Here is a 27,193-nt window from a genome sequence, read left to right as displayed (position 1 = left end):
TTTATAGTGAGGAAGCAGAGGCCCAGAAAAGTTAAGTGACTCGACCAAAATCATTCTGGAAGCCAGAAACAGAACTGCAATCCAAGTCCAGTTCCCATGAGTCTAGATTTAGTGACCTCTCCAATGTAGCAGTTATCCAGTCTGGGACTTAAGTGTTCAGCTTATTTATGTGGTAATAGTATGGAGTCATAAATTCTTAAGTGAGGGGCTAATAAGTTGATTACTTATATTTGTCTTTCCAATGGAGGAACATATAATTGTCTAGGTTTCTGTCAAATCTTGGCACCAGGTAGCCTACCAGTGATATTTGCTCTTCCCTCTTTGATTTCTTCAACACTTTGTGATAGGTCAGGTACCAAGTTCTTAAGAAGTTGCCCATTTAAACTGGAGGCAGACGAGTACAATGGAAACAGCCTTGGATTTGGAGTCAGAGGACATGGCTCTTCCTCCTTACTACCCACCTGTGAACTTTGGTAAATCATTTATTCTCTCTGTATCTCAGTTTCCTCATATGTAAAATGAGTCACTTGGACTAGATCAGAGAATCTCACCATTTGAGAGATGGAAGGGACCTCAGCAACCATTGTCCAACTTGTATATGAAAAGAATCCCCATTACAACATACCCCACAAGTAGTCATCCAGCTTTGTCCTAAAGACCTCTAAGGAGGAAATCCAAGTGCCCCTCAGGGTGGCTCAATCTACTTTTAGACAGCTCTAATTGGTTAGAAATTGTTTCTGATGTCAAGCCTAAATTGGTTTCTTTGCAACTTTTACCTAATGCTCTTAGTTCTATAGCAAAACAGAATATGATAGCTCTTCAAATATTTAAAGACAGAAATGATGGCCTCTCTCCCTCTGCCCAAGTCTTCTTTTCTCCAGGTTCAATATGCTTAGTTCCTTCAGTCAGTCAATAAGCATTTTTTAAGCACCCGTTACGTGGTAGGCACTGAGCTAAGTGCTAGAGATACAAAGAAAGGCAAAAGACAGACCTTACCTTTGAAGAATTCGCAAGCTAATTAGGGAGACAATACAAACAACCATGTACAGACAAGCTATATACAGGACAAATAGGAAATCATTAATAGAGGGAAGGTATTGGAATTAAGAGGACTGGGAAAGGCTTACTGTAGTGGATTGGATTTTACATGGGAACTGAAGGAAGCCAGAGAAACCCAGGTGTTAGAGGTGAGGAAGAAGCAATTCCAGGCATGGGGGACAGCCGGTGAAAACGTCCAGAGCCAAGAGATTAAGTGTCTTGTTGGAGAAACAGCAAGGAAGCCAGTGTCAAAGGTAGGTTATGAAGGGCCTTGAACACCAAACAGAGGATTTCATAACAGGAGATTTCATATTTGATCCTAGAGGTGATAGGGAGCTAATGGAGCTTTTTGAGTAAAGGGCATGAAATAGTTGGACCTGCACTTTACAGAAGTGGAGAGACCTGTGGCAGGCAGACTATTGTAATAGTCCAGGCATGAAGAGATAAGGGCCTGGTGACAATATCAGAGGAGAGAAATGGGGAGTATTTGAGAGATGTTGCAAAGGTAAAAATCTTGGCAACAGATTGGATATGGGGAGTGGCAGATAGGGAGTAGTCAAGAATAACATCTAGGTTATAAGCCTGGAGCCCTGAAAGGATGAGGGTGCTCTCAAGAGTAACATGGAAGTTTGAAAGGTGAAAAGAAAAAAATGAGTTCTGTTTTGGACATGTTGGATTTAAGATGTCTATAGGACAACCAATTTGACCTAATAGGCAGTTGGAGATGCAAGACTGGAAGTTGGGAGAGACATTAAGGCTGGATAAGTAGAATTAAGAGTCATCAGCACAGAGATAAAAATGAATTCCATGCAACCACTTTGTATATGACAGACTCAAGGCCTGGCATCTCAGTTGCTCTCTTGTGGACACAATCTCCAGATTATCAATTTCCTTCTTAAACTACGGTGTTCATGATGGAATATAATACTCCAGATGAGTTGCTATACCCCCTCTTAATGCAGCCCAAGATCTCAATGGCTTTTTCGAATACCACATCACACCGATGACTCAGACTGAACTTGAAATCCACTAACTTACCTCTATATTTTATTTTCATAACAACTTCGGTCTATCCACGTCCTCCTCACTGATTTTTGTACTTGAGTACAAGTACAGGACTTTATCTATTGATTTCATCTTATCAGATTCAGCTGGGCTTCACAAAACTCCCTAATGCAGCCTGAACCAGATCAAAGTGTAATTAAGAAATGTTTAACAAAATAAGTAAAAATACAATACAACACAGAAAATGTTAAATTTGTGGTTTTCTAAGTTCATTTCTCTTTAGGTTTGAAATCTCTGCTCTAGATTGTTGAGATCCTTTTGGATCCTATTATCCAGGTGTTAGCTATCCCTCCCAACCTTTGCAAATTTGATGAATATTCTATCTATGTCCTTAATCAAAGTTATTGATCAAAATGTTAAACAGCACAAGGTTTAATATAGATCTGGGGCTCTCATTGATAAGAGACCTCCTGTCACATGGACATCGAACCATTAGCAACTTTTTTTGAATCTGGCCATCCAACCAGTTCTGAACTCATCTGATTGCATTATTGCCTAATCCATATCACTCCATCTTCTCCACAAGAAAAGTATGAGACTCTTTATCAAGTGCTTTTCTAAAATGTAAGTAAACTATATTCACAGCATTCCCCTCATCAACTAATTCAGTAAAATAAATAAGATGTTTCATGAATTCTTGATGGAGCCATCCAGACTTTCTGCAATCGCCACTTCCCTTTCTAGATGGCTTGCCAATCGTATTTTTAATAATTCATTCTAGAATTTTCCAGGAATTTTTCAAGTCAAGCTTACTGGCCTATAAGTTTGCAAACTCCATTCCTTTTCTTTTTTTTTGAAAATTGGGACATTTGCTTTTCCCCAATCTTGTGTCACTCCCCTGTTTTCCATGCTCTTTCAAATATCTGACAGTAGCTCATCAATCATATCTGCCAATTATTTCAAGCCCTAAGGGTTTATGTAGTTCATCTGGACCAGATGATTCAAATTTATTTAGTCCTCTTTTATTGTCTCTTTACTCATCTTGGGTATTGACTCCTCATTAGTCATTTTTGGTCCTCTCCTCTGTAGAGATAATAGAAACCAAATGAGGCATTCAGCAGCAATTCCATCTCTCTGTTGTCTGTTTCCATCATGCCTCAAGAAAAGTCAACAAAAGTTATGTGTTATATGCCAGGCACTGTTTTAAGTTGTGAAAACACAAAGCAAAGGCTGAACATTCTGGTCCTCAGTAAACTCACTTTCTATATTAAGATTACAGTTAAAACTGGTGCCTTGGGGAAAGATGAACAAGTTAAGATGTATTTGTTAAGATCCCATAGCACACCCAGCACAAACCTGGGTGTTCTATATTGTGAAAATGAAAAATATTCCTTACCTGAAAGAGCTTACTGAAGATAGATCATAAACTGAGATGTGGGTTTTTATTCTTGTTCTTGTAACTTTTTTTAAACAAATAAAAATAAAGAGTCCTTCTATTCCTGCCAAGCAATCTCCTCCAACATACCACAGCTGAGCCCCAGTTACAAAGTTTAGAGAAAGAGTGAGGGGCCAAAGAGTGGGAGAAAGTTTAATGACATAGAGAGCCCAAAAGTGGAAAGACAGTGAGTTTATTGAAGGAAACAAATTTTTTTAATATACATACAAGATATATACAATGCAAATGTTAGGTAATCTGGAAGGGTGGAGGGGGAATAACCAGGAAAGGCCACCTGTGGAAAATAGGATTTGATCAGAGTCTTGAAGGAAGCCAGGGTAACCAGAAAGGAGAGCATTCCAGGAATGGAATTTACATTTCCAGTGAAAAGCCACAAAGTAGTATGAGGGAATACAGTTTCCAAGTAAAAGCAAGAAACTTGGTGTGTCTGGATTGTAGAGTAAGTATAGGAGAGTAAGTGTAAGAAGACTGGAAAGGCAAAAAGAAGTCAAGTTGTGAAGGGTCATAAAAGCCAAACAGAGCATTTTATATTTGATCTTGTAATAGCAAGCCAAGGGATTTTTTTTTTAGTAGTGAGATGACAATGGTCAAACCTGTGCTTTAGGAAAATCACTTTGGCAGCTGAATAGAGGTTGAATTGGAGTGGGGAGAGACTTAAGGCAAGGGGACCACCCAGAAGGCAATTGCAATAGTCCAGGAGTGAGGTGATGAGGGTCTGCAACAGGATGGTGGCTGTGTGAGAGGAGAGAAGAAGACTTAAATGAAAAGACGTGGCAACAGATTGGATTGATGAGGTGAGGAAGGAAGGAAGACTAAAGAATGACACCAGGATTCAAGCCTGGGTGAGCCGGAGGATGCTGGTGAGTTTGACACTAACAGGAAAGTTCAAAAGACAGGAGAGTGTAGGGGGAAAGATAATGAATTTCTACCCCTACTTTGATCCTTCTTTTTTCTCCCAGAATAGCTCACCCCCCCTCAAAAAAAAAAACCTCTCCAGCTCTAAATTTATGAAGATTTTCTGAAAGGGGCCCCACCCCATCCCCCACTTCCAGGAGAAACTTTCAGCCAGTGCTTGGCACAGATGGGATCAAACTAAAAACAAACTGGAAAATATTAAGATTCCAGTTAAAACTGGTGCCTTGGGGAAAGATAAACAAGTTAAGATACATTTGTTAAGATCCCATAGCACACCCAGTACATACCTGGATGTTTCTACATTGTGAAAACCAAAAAGATTCCTTACCTGAAAGAGCTACTGAAGATAGATCATAACCTGAGCTGTGGGTTTTTATTCTTATTCTTGTAACTTTTTTTAAAAACAAATAAAAATAAGGAGTCCTTCTATCCCTGCCAAGCAATCTCCTCCAATATACCACAGCTGAGCCCCAGTTACAAAGTTCAAAGAAAGAGTGAGGGGCCAAAGAGTGGGAGAAAGTTCAATGACATGGAGAGCCAAAAAGTGGAAAGACAGAACTGGTCAGCGAAATCAAGAACTGGCTGGAAAACTGCGGTAAGGGCAGGTGCCAGCTAAGAGTGGGTGGAGGGCTGGGCTCTGAGCCAGAGCCTAGGGGAAGGCAGTGCGTTACCTCTGCCTCTGGGAGTGCAAGCGGGCTGGCAGAACTAGTCCGGAGAAGCCCATCCCGCCTGCCGACCCCACCACTACCATCCACTCTCGTGCTTTCCTCTCGCTTTGCCAACCTAGGGCACGGATATCCCCACCGCCTGCTGAAGGAACAGCAAAAGCAGCAGCATCCTCTGTAGACGAGCCTCAGGCAACGCAGCAGCCGCTTTCTTCCCCTGGGTGCCGGAGCTGACTGGCCCACTTTTCTTCTTTACCGCGACGCCTTTCACCCCGCCTCACTCTACCGGACTTAGTGACCAGTACTAACCTGGGGCTCCGGGGCACCGCATGTCTGCGCTTTGCTAGTGGGGCTTCACCTGCTCTGGGAGTGTCCTGGTTGCAGGAAAGAGGAGAAGGCTCAGATCAGACATTCACTCTCTCCACCTCCCCTGCCTCCACACTTGGCTTAGTGGAGTTTGGCCGCGACCCCCGAAGAGTGGGTGGGTGGCTGCCACTGACAGACTGGTCAGCAGCCTGCAGACCCAGCCAGCCCGGAGCCTGCTCCCTGGTCTCCCCCAGCCTTGACACTCCCTTACTCCTAGCCTTCGGAGACCGGAGCCTCCCCGCCTTCCTCATTCCTCGGAAGGCCGGGTTAGCCCGTCTCCCCCGGCCTCATTTTGGCCCCCTCGGCCCCGCAGCCACTACCCAGGCTCCGCCATGCTGGGGCTCCGCCGGGACCGGCTGCTGACCCTGCTGCTGCTCGGGGCGCTGCTCTCCGCGGACCTCTACTTCCACCTCTGGCCCCAAGTGCGGCTCCAGCTGCGGCCACGGAGAGGTCAGGGGGGCTGCTCTTGCCCAGATTCGGCTGGAGACCCCTCCGCCCCGCCCCTCGATTCCGCGGCTGCCACCGCCTCCCGCCCCAGCGAAGCTGCGCACAACTTTTCCCAAGTCCAGCCGGGCGAACGGAGCGATGAGCCGGGCGGCCGCAGTACTGGCCGCCAGGGCCTCCCTTCCAAGCTGCAAAGCCTCTTTGCCCACCCGCTATACCGCGCCCTCGAGGAGCCGTCCCTGCAAGGACCCGAGGACACTCTGCTGTCCAGCCGGGAAGCGCTACGCTATTACCTAAGAAAGGTGGCCCGTTGGAACAGGTGAGATGCGCCCCCACCACTCCACCAGGCGGCGTCACCACCAGCTCCCCTACAATCAGTCTTCTAGGTACCTCGGGGCTGGCCCCTGTTACCTCTCCGCCCGCTCAACCTGGTGGCTGACCAAAGCTATTCTACCTCTTTGGGTACAGTGCCCGAATGCCCATCCTTCGCGCGCGCGCCCCGGCCCCTCTAGTGTTGATGACCCCCAGTGCCCATCCTGCACACACCACACGCCTAAGACCTGACCCAGCAAATGTTAATGACTCCCAGAGGTCAATTTCAGAGAAACCTCAAAGGCACAGGAAATGTTTATATATTTGACACACTTTAAAAGCTGGCTCTCCTCCCTATCCCCACTCTTTCCTCATTATTTTTTTTTTCTGCCTCACTCCCTTGCTTTGGGTCCCTGACCCACTTTTTCTTTCTCGTTTCCTGGTTCTGAAGGAAGTCTCTGCTCCGCAGTAGTTTTTTCCCACTTGGAGTTTACAACGAGAGCAACCACGTGAAGGCATTTTTGGCCTTGGGGCAAACTCGAGTGGCTCTGGAATTAGTCCGAGATCCAGCCCGACTCACAACCACCCCTTTTTTCCTCTTCTCTATTTCTTCTTCCTGGCTATTGTCAGAGGAGGAAATAGGACGTTAGTGAAGGCAAGGAGCATATAGTAATCAAATATTGTTTTGTTGTTAGGGTTACAGAAGGGAATTTGAGGGTGGCTATGGAGTCTTTCTATGTTAACTCATTTATAGAAATTTTACCCCCTACACATTTGAAAACTTTTGTTTTTAACATGAAAGCATATAGTTATCTACTTGGGAGTTTTAAAAACTCTAAGTAAAATGTGACAAAACGTATCAAGTAAATTTAAAATAAATGCGGAAGGGAGGGAGGAAGGAAGGGAGGGAGGAAGGAAGGGAGGGAAGGAAGAAAGGAAGGGAAGGAGGAAGGAAAGGAGAAGAAAGGAAGGGAGGAAAGAAGGAAGGGAGGGAGGGAAGGTATAGGAGAAGTTGATGTGCTCTTCCTATAGTTCCAGCTAATAGCAAATACTATTTATGGGTGCTGAGAACTGTATTTTGAATCCTGTACCTGTGATTTTATTAGTATACTGTCCATAACTCCATCTACCAAAGCTGACTAGCAGCAGTCTGCAATTTAGACAGTTGCCTGTAGGTACTGAAAAGGTAAGTGCTTCATTCACAGTCAATCAGCCACTATAGGTCAGAGATAGAACTTGAACTCACACCTCCCTCCCTCCAGACTGGTTCCCTATCCATTCATTGTGCCATGCTTCTCTCTGAAATAGAGATTTCTATCACTTCCTCAAAGTTCACTTTTATTCCTTTCTTTTTTAATACAAAAGATTTCAAAATAAGATGTCATGAAATTGTGTTTTCTCTCTATAAGAAGGATGGCTTAACCAATAACTTTGTGGAAGCAATACACAGTTCCTCTCTCAAGTCACAGCCTGAATGTTTGATGTCACTTTGTAGGACCATAAACAGTTTACAACAACTTTCACGGAAGTGAGAGGATAGGAAATCATCATCATATCCAAAGAGAATATACTTGACTGAAATCAATAAAGGAAAAGCCCAACTGCAATTCTGTTACTGAGAGTTTTATATTGGAAAAGGAAGTGGGCATCAATGGATTTCACTTCTCATTATGTGCTACACAAAGGTAGCTTGGGATTGCTTCTCAGGTGCAGTAATGTTCAACATTTTCTTGTTTTCATCCATAGTTGTGTGTATCAACAGAAGGAAAGCTTGGCAAGGCTTCTTTAAGTCAAGCTAGGAGGCAAATAGAACAGTGACAAAAGTGCTAAACTTGGGAGAATTTGGATTCAAATCTTGGCTTTGCCACAATATCTATGTGACTTTATGCAAGCCTCATAACCTCATTTCCTCCCTGGTAAAATTAGGAATTAAATCCAATTAACATTTATTTAGCCCCTACTAGGTTCTAGGCCTTGTACTAAGTGGTTGAATTCTAACTCCTATGACCTCTTCTAGTTCTAAACCTAAAATCCTACAAACTGAAATCTTTTCCTCTAGGATATCCAAAAGTCATCTTTTGAAAGACAAGCCCCCTTTGGATTCAAGCATAGGTGTGGAGAGTCACCTGAGACTAATTTTTGGAAATGTGGGGACCACATTGGCTTAACTACTATGACCTCTAGTGTTGTCAATACCATTTTGGTGCAGTAGAAAAGTCAAAGTTAGAGTGGAAATTTTGGCAGAGAGCAAAAACATAATTACTGACCTGCCCAGCTGTCTATTTTAAGCTGTCTCGGTTGTACAGCTTATGTGTTACATAAAAAAAGGAAAACCTAGCAACAAGAAACTATCTGAAATCTAGCAGAAGATCAGTGGAGGTGAGTGACCTTGATACACTCAGTGGTAAAAGAGTATTTCTGTGTGATTGGTAGGAAGTGACAGTGGAGATTAATAATCCTACCACTCTCCGATAAATGAATGAATGAAAAAGCATATTAAACAGTATTGCAAAGCATTGTGCTAGTAGCTAACTCTAGGATACACATGAAAACAGGGAGAAAGTGCCTGTTATGTTGCTCACATTCTACTAGGAAGAGACAACATGTACAGGTTTTAAATTGCAAGTCAGATGAAAAGGCCCCATGGCCCTTAAGGTGTAGGGGCAAAGCAGATGGTAATATATCTTTTTAACGTCATTTTAATCGATAAAATCACAAACATTTCCGATGTTGGATCACTTGATAGTGACATGGACTTCAGTGGCAAGAATTTCTCTTCTGAATTTTCAGTAGCTGGGGCTGCTGAGGAGGCAAGAGCTGCAGCACCTGCAGAAGCAATTACCAGGTCACAACTGTACTGTAGTTTCTCAGGATAATGGCTTTTGGACTGAAGACACTGTCACTCCAGGTGCTCTTGGGCTTAAGTGAAAGTTGATAACAGTTGGTCAGCAGTTGGTGTTGTTGGCTTTGATGACTATGTATATAGATACATGTGCTGTAAGAGCCAATAGGTTCCTGATCATTGGAATTAGAACTGATAAAAAGGTAGAAAGGCCCATGCCCTCAACTCAATCCTTAGTAGAAGTGTTAATATAATTGAGAAGATTAAGACTGATTCTGTATCATTTTCTTATTGATCCTATTTACAAGTAATTGGTTTTGTCCTATAACTGCTTTTATCTGTAACTAATTAAATCATGGTTCTTTGTCTCTTGAATTTAGTTCAGAATTCAGCTGTGTTATAATGGCTTAATTCTAGAAATCCAGCTCTCCTGCTAATCACCGAGCTCTTTTTGCCTCAAGGAATTCTGCTAACCTTGAAGAATGCATGTGAAAGAAAGCGAGATGGGCATGATATCTTTACTCTACCATGCTATCTTTCAAGGATGTCTGGTTTGCTGTCCAAAAGTCTGCTGGGCTGCTATCCTACACTTGGACTCAAACAATGAGCACTTCTTAGTCTTATGAAAGAAGAAAAGGGGACATTTCTAGCCCCCATTACCAAACATCCAACCAATCATGTTGGTCCCTCCACCTAAGCTCTGTAAACAATCATGATGCCCTTAATCCAATGAAGTCATCTACCCTGTTCTGTTCTTTTTTTCTATACTCCCCAAAATCTTTAAAAGGGAACTGTCTTTTTGCTTGGAGTCTTTGGCAGGAATGGAGGCAATCCACTGACCCATTAATTGACAGGTAGCATGCCCCTACTAATGAATTTTGCACAGATATCTGCCTCAGTTTACCCTTTTGTTAAATTCAAATTGTAACATAATAATGCTGATAAGCATGTATTGTTCATGTATAAACACACACACACAACATATATGCATAATAATTAGAGACAGAGCAGAGAGTAATATCAATATAGGGAATACCCCTCATCAGAAAATGCCTTTTTCACAAGTTTAACCCTATCATCATCACCGTAAAGTAAGTAACAGTCAAATCTTCTCCCCCCATGTTTCCTTCCCATTTTCAAGAAGTGGAAGACTGAGGCTAGATGCCATAATAAAATCACGCCGTGGACAGAATGGAACCCAGGAGCATATTCAGTATCCAAGATTTTGGATAACAACTTTCCTCTTTCCCTTTTTCCTTGGAATTAAAAAATTCATGAATCCCAATGATGTTTATAGTTCTATTGTGAGGCATAATCATTTGTTGGGTTTTTTTTTAATTTTTGTCTTGAATTAGTACCAATATGTGAAATTACTGATGAAACATGGATCCCTTCTGCAAAATGCAAGGTAGATATTAATGATGTAGATTAAGGACAAAGCGCCTAGTTCAGACTTTCAGAGTTGACAGAAGTATAAATCATACCTTAATTTGACTATTTTTGCTATTTTTTTTCACTTTTGTAGACACTGATTCACTTTGGGATTTTTTTAAAATCTTGAATATATGTCCAAAATATAACCTGCAACATATTACAAATGTGAGTATACCGTTCTAAAAACAATGCTCTAAAATTTAGCCATCAGCAAAATATTTTATCAGCTAATGGTTCCCTTTACCAGAAGAAACACAGGTGTGACATAGCCCATCAAACTTAGGTCAGCATTCTTTACTACCTAACTGGCAGATAAAATTAGTCACTTGGGTGGGGAAAGAGACTTTGCAGGGCTATCAGATAGCATAGTAATAACAGAAAATACTTTTATCCAATTTAAATATCTTATTATCATAAGAAGGCAGGTATTATCTAAGCCTTTTCCCTATACATTCCCCTTCCATTTCCCCCTTCTCCACCCCACCCCACCGCCACCCCTGGAAAACTGAGGTCAATCATAAGTAAGATACATCTTATCATGGATAGTTTAAGATCCAGAATTCTATTTGACATTCAATGCTTCTTTCATGTCTTCTTCCTTTATATGTTCTTTTTTCCTTTTCTTTCACTTTATCCCCTGAAAATTTAACCATAGTTAACCCAAGTAAATAAGATTATAGGTGAAACAGTTGCTGTAAGATAGGCAATTGAAATATCACAATGAGAGGCAAAGCCTGATGATAATTTAAGTCCTGGCTTAGGAGATAAAGATAAGGGAAGAGGAATATAGAATGCAAGGTCCATGAGGGTAGGGCTTGTTTAGTTTTTATCTTTGTATCTCCAGTTCCAAACACTTCCTGGCACATAGTAGATGTTTAAATTTATCATTTATGCTTAGGACCCAGAACTGGAACCCGGGTAAAATGGTGATGAACCACTCATCCAAAACTACTGTTCTTTCTCCTATACCATGCTGTCTTCCCTTTTCTTTTTTTTCTTTTTTTTTTAAACAGCAAACATCAAGGGGCAGCTAGGTGGCACAGTCGATAAAGCTCTGGCCTTGGAGTCAGGAGGACCTGAGTTCAAATCTGGCCTCAGACACATGACACTTACTAGCTGTGTGACCCTGGGCAAGTCACTTAACCCCAATTGCCTCACCAAAAAAAAAACACACACAAAAAAAACAGCAAACACTTAACCCCAATTGCCTCACCAAAAAAAACACACACACACAAAAAAACAGCAAACACTAAGCTATATCTGTAGATGGCATTTTCTTATAGCTCAATATTTATAAATAATTTTAAAGCCTACAAAGCACTTTATGTACATTATGGGATACAAGCAGTGTGTGTATGTGATCTCATTTGAATTACAACATTCTTGTATGATATGTACTACAAGTACTTATCCCAATTTTATGTATCATAAAAGCTCAGAACCCCTAAACTAGAATGACTTCCAGTCAACAGATCAAAGATGAATATCCTTCACCTGTTAGGCTCTATATATTTAAATAGCTACTAGCTTCCTCTCCTTCCACTCTCTCCAAGATACACATTCAGAATACAATTAAAATTGTATCTTAATTTTATTTAGAGGAAGCAAATATTAAAATACCATCTCAATAGCAAAAAAGAAACTTAAAAGAATAGGAAACACTTAGGAATATCTGCACTGATAAATAAAGCAAAGGAAAAAACATGGTGGAAAAAAGTACACAGTCTCAACATCTTAGGGTAGACACAGTCACTTCCCAAGTGGGTTCTTCCATATGTAGAGCAGCCAGCAAGCAGAATTTCCAGCTGCTTGGTACTTGTAGTCAGGACACTGAAAAAGGGGTCTTTGGAGATTTTGAAACCTTCTTCCATCCTATGGTTTGTTTTGGAGTGCATATGTGTATACTCTTTGGACCAATTCCTGTAAGTCAGGGAGAAGTTTCCTAATATAAATGCATGGACTTCTGGTCATTGTAGTTTTTTGCAGCCTAGAAAAAGACTAAACTACTACATATATGGACTGCAGAAGGGAATTCACAAATTTTTTGAACTGGTATGTAAAATGGAGTGGCCACTGTGACAACAGATGCCAAAGCAGCAATGGAGGCCCCTACACGTAAAAACTGAGCTAGAACCACCTAGGAACTGACTCCTCAAAGAATCTTTGTCCCCCAAAAAAACTTCAACCAATTTGCCCCTCATCTTTTCTTTAACAACTGTAACTTTTAAGATTCAATCCCTCCCACCATTTGGCCTTTTCTCTTTGTGCCCTTGAGAACTGAAGCTCAGATGATCACAGGGGAAAAGGAAATCATCTTCCTGGGCTTGCCCCATTTTTCCAATTTCTAGGTATGCACTGTAGCTTCTATGTGTGTGAGAGAGTATTGTATGTGTGTTACATATATAATATCAGAAGCTATCTTCTTCAATTCTCCCACATCCTTCTATATCTTTGCTGTCACTGAAAGAAAGCCTGGTCCTGAATCCTGCTATGAAAATTACAGAATACTATATCATTTTTGTACATATGAGGAACTGAGCCAAACAGTGTTAAGTGACTTGCCCAGGGTCACCCAGCTAGTAAGTGTCTGTGGCCAGATTTGAACTCAGGTCTTCTTGACTCCAGGCCTGGCACTCTATCTGCTACACCACCTGGCTGCCCAAGCAAACAATAAGACCTTACAAAGCACTGGTGAAGAGGTTTAGGGATTTTGATATACCTTTAGTGATAGAAGTCCTTAACTTTTTATCACTGAGGAACATTTAATGCTTGGAAATAATCTCCTAGACCAATTGTTAGATTGTAAACATGTCTGAGGTTCACTGAATCTGATTACAGGCTATCTGTGATTTAGTAGACAAGTCCTGAGGTGTTCAGACACATACAGGTTAAGTATATTGCCCATGGTCACACAGCTAGTAAATATTAAAGGCAAAACTTGAATCCAGTTCCTACCACTACCACACCTAGCACTCTATCCAGGATGCAGCACTGTCTTTTGTTATAATTCATAGTATTTTAGAGATGGATAAGAATTTAGGGGTCACCTAGTTCAAATCCCTCAAGGTTTTGAGAAAAGAAATGACTCACCCACAGAGTTACTACAGAAACTAAGATTCAAGCCCATTTCTTCTGGCTCCATATTCAGTGCTCTTTTCCATTACAATAATCTTTTTAGATGATATTTCTCATTTGATCACTATCTTGCTCAATAAAGTACAATGGCTCTCTAGTGCTTCTTGAATCAAATCCAAATTCCCATTCTGGATCTTATACTCTAACATGACCCTTCTACTCCAGCTGGGTCAGCCTCCCTGACAATCTTCCTCTAAACTTTTCCTCCTGCTTTTCCTATAGAGAGAAGGGCAGGAAGCAGGCTTGTTGGTCATGGAAAGGAACGATGCTGGTGCTGGCTATCGAACACTGTCCTACATAGCATCATCTGGAGTTAGGTGCTTAATAATTTCCATTTAATGATACTGGAGGCAATGCTACTCAACATGGAATCTATGCTGAGAGAAGGAACATCTGTCTTTTCTTGATCAGTTCTCATCATGCCACTGGGCCTCAGTTTCTCAGTAACTACATGGGATAACTGGCTATCACTTCTAACATGATTCTTATTTTCATGTTCTACAGTCATTGAATTAAGATATCACAAATCCTGTGTGAAAAGTTGCTATAAATATAATATATAAAGTTGCTATATATATATATATATATATAATATATAAAAGTGGCTCCCTAAGGGAAACTATCATTAGAAGAAAATGGTAGTCTAGCAATGAGAAATCTCAGATAGGCCCACAGTGGCTGAGACTTACACCACTCCGTGCTCTACACCCAAGCATATGGTTTGGACAGAATTTACTCCTAAAGAAGTTTGACCCCTAATTGGGTGGAGTGGGGAAGGGGGGGGGGAGGCGGCAGCAGCGTGGCAGGTTAGGCTCTTTATAATGATTGACTCATTAACATACCCCAACCTTAGCTACCCCAAGACAACTTTACTCATGACTCATGCCTAGAGCTTTGCCAAAAAGATAGAGTAGGAAAAGAAGGAACCAGTAGACAGTATGACTAGAAGAGTTACTTCATTGCTACAGAGAAAGAAGTGTTAAACATAGAGTCAGAGTGCACATTAACAGAATGAAGATAACAGAATTCAGTAATTATAACTTTGGTTACAATCAGCTGGTATGAGTCTTGTAAGAACACAATTTTGCAATACTGCTAATAAGCCATACATACTACCTCTTCCTGGTATTGTCTTAACCACTCCTAAGACTTTTCTGCTGGCAAAGTGGTCAGGATTGGGTCGGTCCTTTTATCAGTAGCTAACTCCACCTGTATGGAAACTTCCCTTCTGCCAGTGCAACAACTGCTCCAATAGATTCTGCCACTGCTTCTCTGCTGTTGTACAATGCTACTTCTCATATTCGAAGACCTCCACTTTCCACACTCACAAGGGTCATCAGCTCAAAGAAAGGAAAGACAAAAAGGCACAGCTGCTACCAAGAATCTAAGCATAAGCTTGCCTACTTGTGGCTCCTTGACGCTAGCTACCACCTGAAGAGGACTGACATAACACAAGGTTAGAAAAAAGCTCTGGTCTTTCCCCGTGGCTCACTACCATCAAATCTTGCCACCTGGAAAGCCACAGACAAGAGAATGGTAACTCCAGCAGCATTCCACACTAAGGGACTACTCAAAGTCTATCACATTATATTTAAACACCAAGTCTTTTCAGCAATAGGTCACAATTTGGCCAGAAGCAGCCTCAAAGTTCCTACAAATTTGGTTAGAGTGCAACAAAGAACGTCTGTACATGCTCCACGAAATGCCACTCATTAAAGTAGGATCACAAATTTAGAGCTGGAAGGGACCTAAAAGGTCCATTGAGTCCAACCCCCTCATTTTACAGATGAGTAACTTAAAAGTTAAGTGACTTGCCTAAGGTCACAAAGGTGATCTGACACAAAAAGTGCCAGAGCCTGGATTTAAACCCAAATTCTCTGGTGCTAAATCTACCTCTCTTTACACTGTAACAAGCTACTGTCTTCAAAGTGATAACATTTCCATAATCAAACCAACCTTTTTTACTAAGCAATGACATTCTAGGCAATATGTTTAATAAGCTCTTAATGAAAAAGTAATGGTGCAAAGAACTTTTTTTCTTGCAGTCTTTCAAAGAGAAAACAAAATTCTGTATGCAGCCATCCATCTGACAGCTCTCTGCATTGATTTTCTTTCCCTGGGTTATTATCTATCAATGAAACTGATAACTTCCAGTCCTTTTTAAAGCTTCTTTGAAATTCAGTAATAATAGCTGACATTTCCATAGCACTTCACAGTTTGGAAAGTTATTTATATAATTACAAGATCTTAATAAATGCTCATTGAATTAAGATTAATTGAATCTCATTTAATCCTTCCAACAACCCTGGAAGGTAGGGACCATGGGTATTATTATCCCCGGATGACAAATAAGGGAATTGGCTCAGCAAGGTTATTAAGTGATTTGCCCAGGATCTCATAGCTAGTAAATATTGGAAACAAGATTTGAACCTAGGTCTCTCCTGACTCTAAATGCGACACTCTGATAGTATGTCAGAGCTTAGCACATTTTTGATCAATGTTCTTTCCATGATGGTCTGGTCACTTAATGGTTGACAAGCAAGAATTTGCCTAAATTGAGAAAACTTTCAAACATTCCCCTGAAATCATAGAACCACAAATGGAAGGGATTTAGAGGCCATTGAGTCCAACCCAATCATGTTACAGAAAAGATAACCAAGTCACAGAGAAGATAATAGATTTGGCCAGAGTCACACAGACAATAAATATCTGGGTTTGAACTGAGGTCTTCCTGACTTTTAAGTACACTTCATTCACTGAGCCACACAGACTCTTGGGCAAGATGTCTGCTATTCCCACTGGTGAGGCCACAAGCTGTCAATACTAGCAACCTCCTGACTCCGTATGACTGTCTGGTCAGAATGGAATGGCTCAAGGTGACCAACTAAAAAGAGAGGACACTGGGAGTATGGAATGGCTCCTGATGTATCTCTGCTTCAGACACTCTTACTCTGCTCTATCATATACTATCCAGTTTGGTGACCAAAGAAAGAATACTGCTTAGTCTCATCAATCAAGAGCAGTTCAAGGGGCAGCTAGGTGGCACAGTGGATAGAGCACCAGCCCTGAGGTCAGGAAGACCTTAGTTCAAACCCAGCCTCAGACCAAACACTTGACACTTACTAGCTGTGTGACCCTGGGCAAGTCACTTAACCCCACTTGCCTTAAAAAAAAAAAAAGAGCAGTTCATCAATTGCAGCTTTCGGCAAGTCATATTCAAATTTTGTTCTTTTTAAACCGTTGAATATTCTTTATTGTTAACCAGTGAAAGTGGATACAGTGCAGGGCCTAGAGTCAGGGAGACTCATCTTCTGAGTTCAAATCCAGCTTCAGATACTTCCTAGCTGCGTGACCCTGAGCAAGTCACTTAACTGTTTATTTCAATTTACTCATCTGTAAAATGAGCTGGAGAAGGAAATGGCAAACCACTCCAGTATTTTTGCCAAGAAAACCCCAAATGGGGTCACAAAGAGTTGGATATGACTGAAAAATGATGGAACAACAAAAACAAAATTACATGGTGGGATTTCCCCCCCCCCTCGCATCAGGTCTATACAAGATCTATAATTCATATATGAGTTCCAGGTCCTGTTTTCATCCTTTAAGATAATCCCAAATCTATTATAAATGTTATTAAAAGCTTGAAGTGGTTAAAGCAATATGATGGTAGCACTTTACCTGGATAGAACAGAGAATCTTTGGTTCTCTAACTTTGAAACTACCCATATTATTGAGCCAGTGAATTGACTGAGCAACCGAAGTGAATTGTTTATCATTTTGTATGAGTGAGACCAGAATAATACCAATGAAGGTCATTCAAACAATCCAAATTGTTAGGGTTACTGTAAGTAACTTTACCCAAGGATTATTAGTCAGTGCTGTAATACACATTCATGTATTGATTTAACATTTATTGATTTTCTGATTTTCATAAGACTAGGTGTGAGAAGGCATATGTTTGGTGATGAGGCACAAGGGATAACAGAATGAATTATCTGTAATTCCTGAGCTCAGGAAGCTTTAAATTCCAAGAGAGGAAATAATAAATGTAAATAAATAACTAAAATGCAAGGGATGACATGTACAATAAGAGCCATACTTTTATTAAGAGGAAAGAAGGAAGGAAGCAAATATTTATTAAGTGCCAACTATGTACCAGGCACTGTATCAAGCACTTTATTTTGTTTAATTCTCACAACAACCCTAGGATGTAGATGCTATTATTATCCTCCATTTTACTTTACAGTTGAAGAAACTGAAGCAGATAAAAGTTAAGTGTCTTGACCAGGGTCACAAAGCCAGTAAGTGTTTGAGGCCAGATTTTATTTCAGGTCTTCTTGAATCCAAGTCCAGTGCTCTTACCACTGTATCACCTAGCTGCCTCTATCCTCTGGCTATTCACCAGCTCAATAACAAACATTCTATCTTTGTCTGTCAAGAAAAAACTAATGGTAAACTTGATAGAGGTATTTGAGTATGTGAAAGATCAACAGGTGGAAGAAGAATCAGAATTTGAATAGTTCTGCAGCAGTAGAGTCCAACTCATAAAGAAAAGAGAGCCACTGAACCATATAGAAAGAGCCCTGTGGGTGCATATTTTTCTTAGAAAACCACAATTTTATTAATTTTGTTAAATATTTCCAAGTTACATTTTAATCTGATGGCCTGCAATGTTGTGGGGTATTTGACACCCTAGGGTACAGAATAAGAGACGAGATGGAAGTTGAAGAGAGGCAGATTTAGACTCCAATACAGAAAAACTCTCTTAACCATTTCATCCACTCAACCATGAAATGGGCTACCTGTAGAAGAAACAAGCTCCTTCTCCCAGAGGTTTGCTAGGAAAGACTTAATGACTCCTGTCAGGCACATTGTAATTATTGTTCAGATATGGGTTGAACTAAATGTTCTCAGGGTTCCCTTCTAATTCTTTTCATATTTCAGATATTGAACTCCTTGGATTCCCTCTAATTGCTAGTGCTTTCTTTTTTCAAATTACCTTGTATTGGAGCAGCTAGGTGGAGCACTGGAGGAGGACCTGAGTTCAAATCTGGCCTCAGACACTTGACTAGCTGTGTGACTGTGGGCAAATCACTTAACCCCATTGCCTAGCCAAAAAAAAAAATTACCTTGTATTTACTAAACTATATTTCTTTGTACATATGGTATTCCTTCAGTTGAATGTAAATTTGATGGCAGATATTGTTCTGTTTTTCTTTTTGTAGCCCCCATACCCAGAATAGCACCTTATATATAATAAGTATACAATAGATGTCTACTGAATCAGATAGTCACATACATAAATGTCGAATTGGACAAAATTTCTCCCAAAGACAAAGGCTTACAGTTAACTAGAGAAAAATCAGAAATAGATCTTACTCAGCATTTGCTATGAAGAAAAGTACAAGGTCCAAAAGGTTCCCTGAACAAAAATATAAAAGCAATTTTCTCACTAGAGAAGTTTGGGATTCCAAACAGAGAGCAGCTGGACCAAAAAAATCTTTGTGGAAAAAGAAGAGGACATGATGTTTACACTTCTAGCCAGCTGGACAACAGGTACTAGAACCATTAGCTCTTAGAAAATCAGAGCATTTGCTGAGCAAATACACTTAGGGGCCTGAAAAGAGAATCAAATCACAAAGCCAGTTTCACGAGAATTATCATTCCCAGTTAATAATACATTCTGTTGGGCCCAGGTCTGTCTGAATCAACTCATCTTCTCCTTTTCCTCTAAAGAATCCCTTTTATCTCTGGACACAGGGGGACCTGACCTCTAAAGAGAAGAGTCAAGCTCTTTTATTGTCTCTGACTCAGGGAAAATTACTCAAAGCTTCAGTTTGGCTCTAAGGTGTCCCTAAAGAGAGGTGAGGAACCAGGAAGCTACTCGAAATATAATGGAAATCAGGTGTAGAATAACTCTTTATTCCCTCTACACAAAAGAAATGTTAAATACAAAAGATTCATAAGCACAATTTGACAGACTCAAAACTAGAAATGTCTTATAACTACTGTTGCACTCTGTCCGGGGACTGATCCTTAAGATATCAAAATTTGATGCATTTTTCAGGACTGTTGAATAGGCATTTTACATTTCACCTTGACTCTGTACTGTCCAAACAATTTTCTCCGTCTATGTCTTCTGGAAAGCCAGGCTAGGATTTGGGCTCAACCTTCTATCCATAGTTGTCTTCTTTATCAAGAGGTGGTAGAGGAGATATAGAAAGTATACTTCTCATACTCAGGACCCAAGATTTCTGTATCTCTAAAACTCATAAAGTATGCTCCAAGTGTATATTTCTCAGGATTCCTATTCAATCACCTACAATCAGACAAAAACAAAATAAAATACAAAACAGAAGGGGTAAACAGAGCCCCAACTCAAGCTCACCTAGCTGAGCCTCACTATAACTGTTATATGGAAGTAGTCACCATGTCACCTTGCTGCCAGAGTAGAGAAGGAAGGGAAGGAACCTGTCTTCCACCCTCATGGGAATTCCTAGAATTACATGATCCCACCTGGACAATCCAAAGAACAGAGGATAAAGGGTAAAATCACTTTCTTATTAAGTGGGCCATACTTCCTGCCTTAATATTTCTCCCTTCCCCTTTGCTTTCAGCCATCACCATGTAGGGAATCAAGGGAGCAACTAGGGTTTGCTACGTAATCTGAAAGCAACAAGCTCTTAAAAGGTGAGCATACTTCCCCAGAAGCAGCCAGGGCAACTCAGTGCATGCTCCAAGAGATGGCCCCCATAAGCCCATGCCTGTCATGCAATCCTTAGCATAGATATAACACTAAGGCTGAGTGGTTGCCACCACAAATCCATTGCTCTTTTATGTGTTTGTTATACCTGGAAGACAGGGGTTGCTATTTGCTAATCCATTAATATCCAGTCTCTTTCATTTATGCTTTCTATTTGAGCTCATGCTGCTGAAAGAATGTTTACCATGTCTGAGTTTTGTTGTTTTGATTATTTATTGCTAGGAGAAAATTCGCTGCTCCCAAGCTTGCTCATTTGCCTTTGTTTGATTTATCTATGTCTAATGCTTTGAGAAGAGGGAAGATATTTATTGATCTCTGCTCAGTTATTTTGACACAAAATATATTGATCATAAGCAAGGAAAGCATTCAGAGAATTTGATCAACCCTGTTAGCCTACCCATTTTAGAACTATTCCTCCCTCTAATGAAAACTTAGAGCTTTGAATAAATCTGATTGTAAGCTCCTTGATGGCAGACACTATTTCATCAATGGCTTTCTATTCCTAGCACCTAGCACAGGGTAGGGTAAGTGCTTAATAAATATATGTTGATTAATGAACTGATGAGATTTCTGTATTTGCAGTGATCTGAGTCCTGCCCTAAGCTATTGGAAACTCCTTGAGGAGTCTCATTTAATGTCTTCTGTGACTTTTGACAAAGTGAGATAATGCATGTAAAAGTACTTTGAAAACCTATGTAACTTTGACATATTATCATCTTTTATCTTATTAACTCTCCAATGTACAGACTTGATTGTCACTATAATGTTCAAAAACATTCATTGGCTTTCTACTGTCCAGTGAAAAAAACTAAAATTCTTTCATCTCAAATGTCTTCAAAATCCTCTGTAATCTAGCTCCTACTTATCCTTCCCAGGCTTATCTCATGCTTTTCCCCTTCATGTGCCCTGTGCTCTGGCCAAGTTGGACTACTTCCTCTTTCTTAAATACAGCCTTCACTTTCCTGCCTCTCTGATCTTGCTCTCACCATCTTTATGCCTGGAATTCCCTTCCCTCAAATTCCTCTCATGAAATGTTACCTATTCCTCAATATCTAGAGCAATTATTTCTTTCTTCCATGAAGATTTCCTTGAATTATATCTTTCATAGGATTCTCACAGCACTGTGTATATACCCTAATTATTAAATGATCATTTTTTCTTGTATAATAGGTAACTAGTTGGCACAGTGGTTAGAGAGCCCTCAACCTGGAGTCAGGAAGACCTGAATTCAAATCCTGTCTCAGATATTTACTAACTGTGTGACCTTGGGCAAGGCACAAAATCTCTGTCTGCCTCATTTTCCTCATTGTTAAATCCTATGGGTTTTAGGAGTAGTTCCTTGTTCTTCAGTAACTGTTAATAAGCATTCAAGGAGTTTCTGATAGCTTAGGGGTATCATTCAGTCAGGACTCATAGGGACTGGCAACTTAGTCCTAGATCACTCTATGTGCAGTACCCAGCCATTGTGGTCCTGGACCAGGTTCACTTACTTTTTATTATTGAACTCAAATTAGGGGAAGCAGGCTTCCCTAGTCTGACATTGCTTGGTTCGCTAACAAATGGGTCATTTATTCCTACATAGAAAATCATATGAAACCTAGAAAAATCATTGTATGCATTAACAGAGCAGTTTAAATAGAATTCTATAATTTATAAGCAGGATTTGCATCTGTTGGGATACTAGTAGTTAAGTTTCATCAATATGTAAAATGGTTTGAAAGACTGCTAATTAGCCATTTCACATTTCACTTCAGCACTGGGCAAAGTCCAACTAATAACTCTTGGCACTCATCTGCTGGTAAAATCGGCCAGGCTTGTTCTCTCTTCTGGAGGTGGTCAAATTCTCCAGTGATAACTTTCCTTGCTATCAACCACTTCCACTCAGTTCCACCATGGCATCTCACCCAACCTAGTCCTCTAGGCTTGTTGAGTTTACTTTCATAACATCTCTTACATATGCCCACTTCTCTGAAACTGCCATCACCCTAGCTCAGGACCTTATCACGTCATAGCTGGACTATTGCAATAGCTTGCTAGCTGATTTGCCTGCCATAAGTATCTCTCCATTTCCTTCTATCCTGTACTCAGCCATCAGTGATTTTCCTAAAGTTCAGAATGGACTATGCCCCACCCCAAAACTTTAATGCCTCCCAGTCACTTCCAGGATCAAATACAAAATCCTTTTTAGTATTCAAAGCTTTTCCAAAACTACCTTTCCAGTTTTCTTACAACTTAAAGCCTCTCTCCTCCCCCTACCCCATCATACTCTAAAATCCAGTAACACTGGCCCCCTTGCTGTTCCTCATACAAAACAATCCATCTCCTCATGCCAATCATTTTTACTGGCTGTCTCCATGCCTGGAATGCTCTCCCTTCTCATTTCTACCTCCTGGATTTGTTTACATATCAACTAGAAATATCATCTATATAATTCTAGTGCATTTCCTCTGTTGATTATTTCTAATTTAGCTTGTATATAACTTATTTGTCCACAGTTGTTTGTACTTTGTCTCCTCCAGGAGACTATGAACACTGAGAGCCTTTCTTTGTATCCCCAGTGCTTAACATACGTAGTTCCTGAGAAGAAATGGACGCTTAAGGAATGTTTATTGGCTAACTGACTGACTTTAAGCTCAACATTCACTGCTCACAGTCATTCTCCTCTGGCTCAGCTATGCTATTACCAGGACAGCATAGCAACACCTACTTTTCTCAGACTCTTTTAGGAGAGCAGAAAAGCAAAAACCTCATGCCAAGTGTTTGATCCTGCAAAGTCCACACCTGACCTCAAAATTGTTGAGACAACCCGACCCTCCAGCCTGGGGCATGGCTTCCTCCTTGTGGCATTCCTCTCCCAGCACAATCCCAGTCACTTTCATACAGCCTTCCTAGACTCTTTGTTCCAAAACATCCTTTGCTATGCATTATGGAACTGCTATACCTCACTAGTTAGGGTTTAAAAGGAAAATACGATTAAATTAGACCTGAAAGGAAGCTTGGACCCAAACAGTAGAGGATCCTGCATGCTAACTAAAGAGATCATAGGATTGAGTTATTTATGCTATAGGCAATGAGGAAAGGGAGATCATTTATAAGACTATTATGATAGCCTAGACAGGAGGTGGGGAGAACCAGAAATAAAGGGTAGTGACACTGTGAGCAGAGGTGGGGGCAGGGAGAGACAGACTGTAGGGACAAAATCAATAGAACCTGGCAAGTGATTAGATGTCTTGTGGGGAGGAGTGGTAAGAAGGAAGGAAGAGTCAATGGTATCTCAAAGGCTTCAGGGCTGAGTGACTTAGAGGATGGTGGCTGTTGTATTATCAATAGAAATAGGACAGTTAAGGAGAGGTGAGTTAGGGTTGGAAGGGAGGAAGATGGGTAATAAGGGACAGATTATTCAGTTGTGGTTTATCTACTTCTCAACATTTTAGTGCCTCTTCTGATCTCACAGCCTTCATATTCCTCATATGTACTTGTCATACTCCAATTTTGTTATATCCATCTATACGTGTCTTATCTTCCCTATTACCTTATCAGCTTCTCAAAAGCAGGATCTGTGATTTACTCATCTTTGTAGCTCCCCCAGCTTCCAGCACACAGCCTTAGACTCAGTAAGTAAATACTGAATAAATACAACCAGTTAAGAGTCTGTTACAATAATCCAGAAGAGAAGTAATGATAATTTGAACTAGGCTGGTGACAATATGAATGGAAAAGATAATAGTGATAAGATGGGAAAAATTTAGGGACTGATTGATTTGTAGGGGGGCAAAGGTGATAGGACAACCAAATCTTTCTGGTATTAACTTTACTAACAAAAGCTAAAAGGAAGTGCAAACTTATAACTACTCTTTTTTTTTTCACTGCAATTTCATTCTTTTGCTGCAATTTATTTTTTTTAATTATCAAGTATTTTTCTCCTACCTCCCACCACCACCACCACACACACACACACACACACACACACACACACACACACACACACACACACACTGGGGGAAAAAATATATATAGACTTGTAAATATATATATATATTTGTAAATAAATATATATAGACTTATGGCTACTCTTTTTATATTTGCTTGTTTTCTGGTTTTATGCAATGAGTTTGCTAGTGAAGAGAACCTGAACATTTAGATTAATCAGTAAATATTGTTATATTTGCAAATCAAGACCGATTTTTTGTGTGTTTGTCAAATCAAGACTGTGTTTGGGTTTTCTCAATATACTTGCTAGGGTGGTATAAATCTAACAATCAAACAATCAAGCCAAATTTGTCCTCTTCAAAAATACTAGTTCATAGCTTTAGTTATTGCTATGTAGAAGATCTAGAAGAGGGTTGTAAATATAATGATGATGATGATGATGATGATGATGAAATAACACTTAAAAGTTTGCAAAGCACTTTACATGTGTTATCTAATTTAACCCCTTCAACAACACTGTGAGATAGGAACTATTATTATCTCCATTTTTTTTTTGGCAAGGCAATGGGGGTTTAAGTGACTTGCCCAGGGTCACACAGCTAGTAAGTGTTAAATGTCTGGTCTGAGATCAGATTTGAACTCAGGTCCTTCTGACTCCAGAGCCAGTGTTCTATCCACTGCGTCACCTAGCTGCCCCAATTATCTCCATTTTATAGAGGATGAGACAGAGGCTAAGTGAGTACATAAAGTGCTGGATTTGGAGTCATGAAGACTTGAGTTCAAATCTGGCCTCAAGATATTTACTAGCTACGCCCTGCACCACCTAGCTGCCTATCCAAAGAGATTTCCATGTTATTTGCTATAAATATCCAATTGACTTGAATCAAGAAACAAGCATAGGTGTTTCCATTGTCTTCATTGTCACTCAGGATTAAGCACTTATATTTGCAGGTGGCTCTTTGAATCATAACTAAAATGGCCATATTTCTGAAGATCCCAGGACGTCTATCTACCCAGTATAGATCATTAAAATCTGATTTGGTGTGGCAAAAAAAAACGTTGGGGTGGGGAGGAAGAATGTGGCGGGTTTAGGCAACTTAAACAATTAAGAAATTACCATTTTTTGGTTAAAGAATCAAATGCTGTAAGACTCAAACTTTCCAGTTCCACTATTTAAAATTTTTAAATTCAGTTTTATTTTATTTTTATTTCCAAATTCTCTCTCTCCCTTTTCTCCCTCCTCTCCATTGGGAAGGCAAGAAAAACAAAACCTATTACAAATATATATAGTCATATAAAATAAATTTCTGCTGTGTCCTCAAAAAAAAGGAAAAAAGACGGGAAAGGAGAGAGAAAGGAAGGAAGGAAGGAAAGAAGGAAGGAAGGAAGGAAGGAAGGAAGGAAGGAAGGAAGGAAGGAAGGAAGGAAGGAAGGAAGGAAGGAAGGAAGGAAGGAAGGAAGGAAGGAAGGAAGGAAGGAAGGAAGGAAGGAAGGAAGGAAGGAAGGAAGGAAGGAAGGAAGGAAGGAAGGAAGGAAGGAAGGAAGGAAGGAAGGAAGGAAGGAAGGAAGAAAAAAGAAAAGAAAGGAAAAAATAGGATGCTTCAGTCTGAACTTTGAGTCCATCAGTTTTCTATTTGGAGGTGAATAACATAGTCCCTCATGAGTCCTTCGGAATCATGGTTGGTCCTTGTGTTGATCAGAGATACTGTCTTTCAAAGTTGATTATCTTCACAATATTGTTTTTAGTGCATACTCACTTCACTATGCATCAGTTCATACAAGTCCTCCCAGGTTTTTCTGAAACTATCCCCTGTATCAATTCTTACAGAAAAATAGTTTCAATCACATTCATATAACATAACTTGTTTAGCCATTCCCCAATGGATGGGCATCTTCACAGTTTCCATGTCTTTGCTAACATAATAAGAGCTGTCGTAAATATTTTTGTACTTATGGGTCATTTTCCTCTTTCTTTGATCTCTTTGTAGTATAGACCTGGTAGCTGTATTACTGGGTCAAAGAGTATGCACAGTTTAGTAGCTCTTGGGGTATTGTTCCAAATTGCTTCCCAAAATGCTCAGATTAGTTCACAGCTTCACCAAAAAATATATTAAAGCATCTATTTTCCCATAACCCCTCCAGTATTTGTCATTTTCCTTTTTTTTGACACCTTGCTCAATCTGATGGGTATGAGGTATTACCTCAGAGTTGTTTTAATTTGCATTTCTCTAATTATTTGTGATTTAGAATTTTTTTCATATGATTCTTGATAACTTGGATTTCTTTTTCAGAAAACTGCTATTCATATATTTTGACCATTATTATGAATTGGGAATGTTTCTTATTTTTATAATTTTGATACAGTTTCCTGCATATCCTAGACCCAGTTCCACTATTGATTTCTGTGACTTTTTATCAGGTCTGACATTTTCTGATTGTGTGAATTTAGGCAAGATATGTGTATGTGTGTATCATGTAGATATAGATATGTATAGATACATATTCATAGAAATTTAGGGTTGGACAGGACAGGTCATCTAATCCAACTTTGGATATTTGTAGGAATCCCCTCTGCAACATACCTGGTAAATGGTCATCTAGCCTCAACTTAAATACCTCCACTGATGGGGAATTCGCTACCTTGAACAGCTATAATTGTTAGAAAATGTTTCCTGTTTTACATGATTGCACATTATAATCTAAATCAGATTTCTTACTGTCTCAGGGAGGGGGTGGGGAGGGAGGCAGAGATAGAATTTGGACAAACAAACAAAACAAAACAAAAAACCAACCAATGTTAACATTGTTTTTACATGTAATTGGGGGAGAAAATAAAATATTATTTAAAAAAAAAAAACAAAAGAAAGAAGATATCTCTTATATTGCTC

At 40.0% G+C, this 27,193-nt stretch overlaps 1 protein-coding gene and 1 long non-coding RNA gene across 3 annotated transcripts in view; one reads left to right on the top strand and one right to left on the bottom strand.

The window, feature by feature from the left end:
* LOC110218271 (uncharacterized) overlaps window positions 1-5,208 on the bottom strand; it is a 50,525-nt gene extending 45,317 nt beyond the window's left edge. For both annotated transcript variants that reach the window (XR_013487178.1, XR_013487179.1), the window contains exon 1: window positions 4,743-5,208. This is a non-coding gene — a long non-coding RNA (uncharacterized LOC110218271). The remainder of the gene's footprint in view (window positions 1-4,742) is intronic.
* Window positions 5,209-5,777: 569 nt separating this feature from the next.
* Window positions 5,778-27,193, top strand: part of FAM20A (FAM20A golgi associated secretory pathway pseudokinase) — a 66,540-nt gene continuing 45,124 nt past the window's right edge. Inside the window, exon 1 of the mRNA XM_021000870.2 lies at window positions 5,778-6,208. Coding sequence (XP_020856529.1) covers window positions 5,778-6,208 — 431 coding nt within the window. The remainder of the gene's footprint in view (window positions 6,209-27,193) is intronic.

Source organism: Phascolarctos cinereus, unplaced genomic scaffold (assembly GCF_003287225.1).
Source record: "Phascolarctos cinereus isolate Bilbo 61053 unplaced genomic scaffold, phaCin_HiC Scaffold_5;HRSCAF=322, whole genome shotgun sequence".
In the NCBI taxonomy this organism is placed as follows: domain Eukaryota; kingdom Metazoa; phylum Chordata; class Mammalia; order Diprotodontia; family Phascolarctidae; genus Phascolarctos; species Phascolarctos cinereus.
This window is presented reverse-complemented; position numbering and strand designations above follow the sequence as displayed.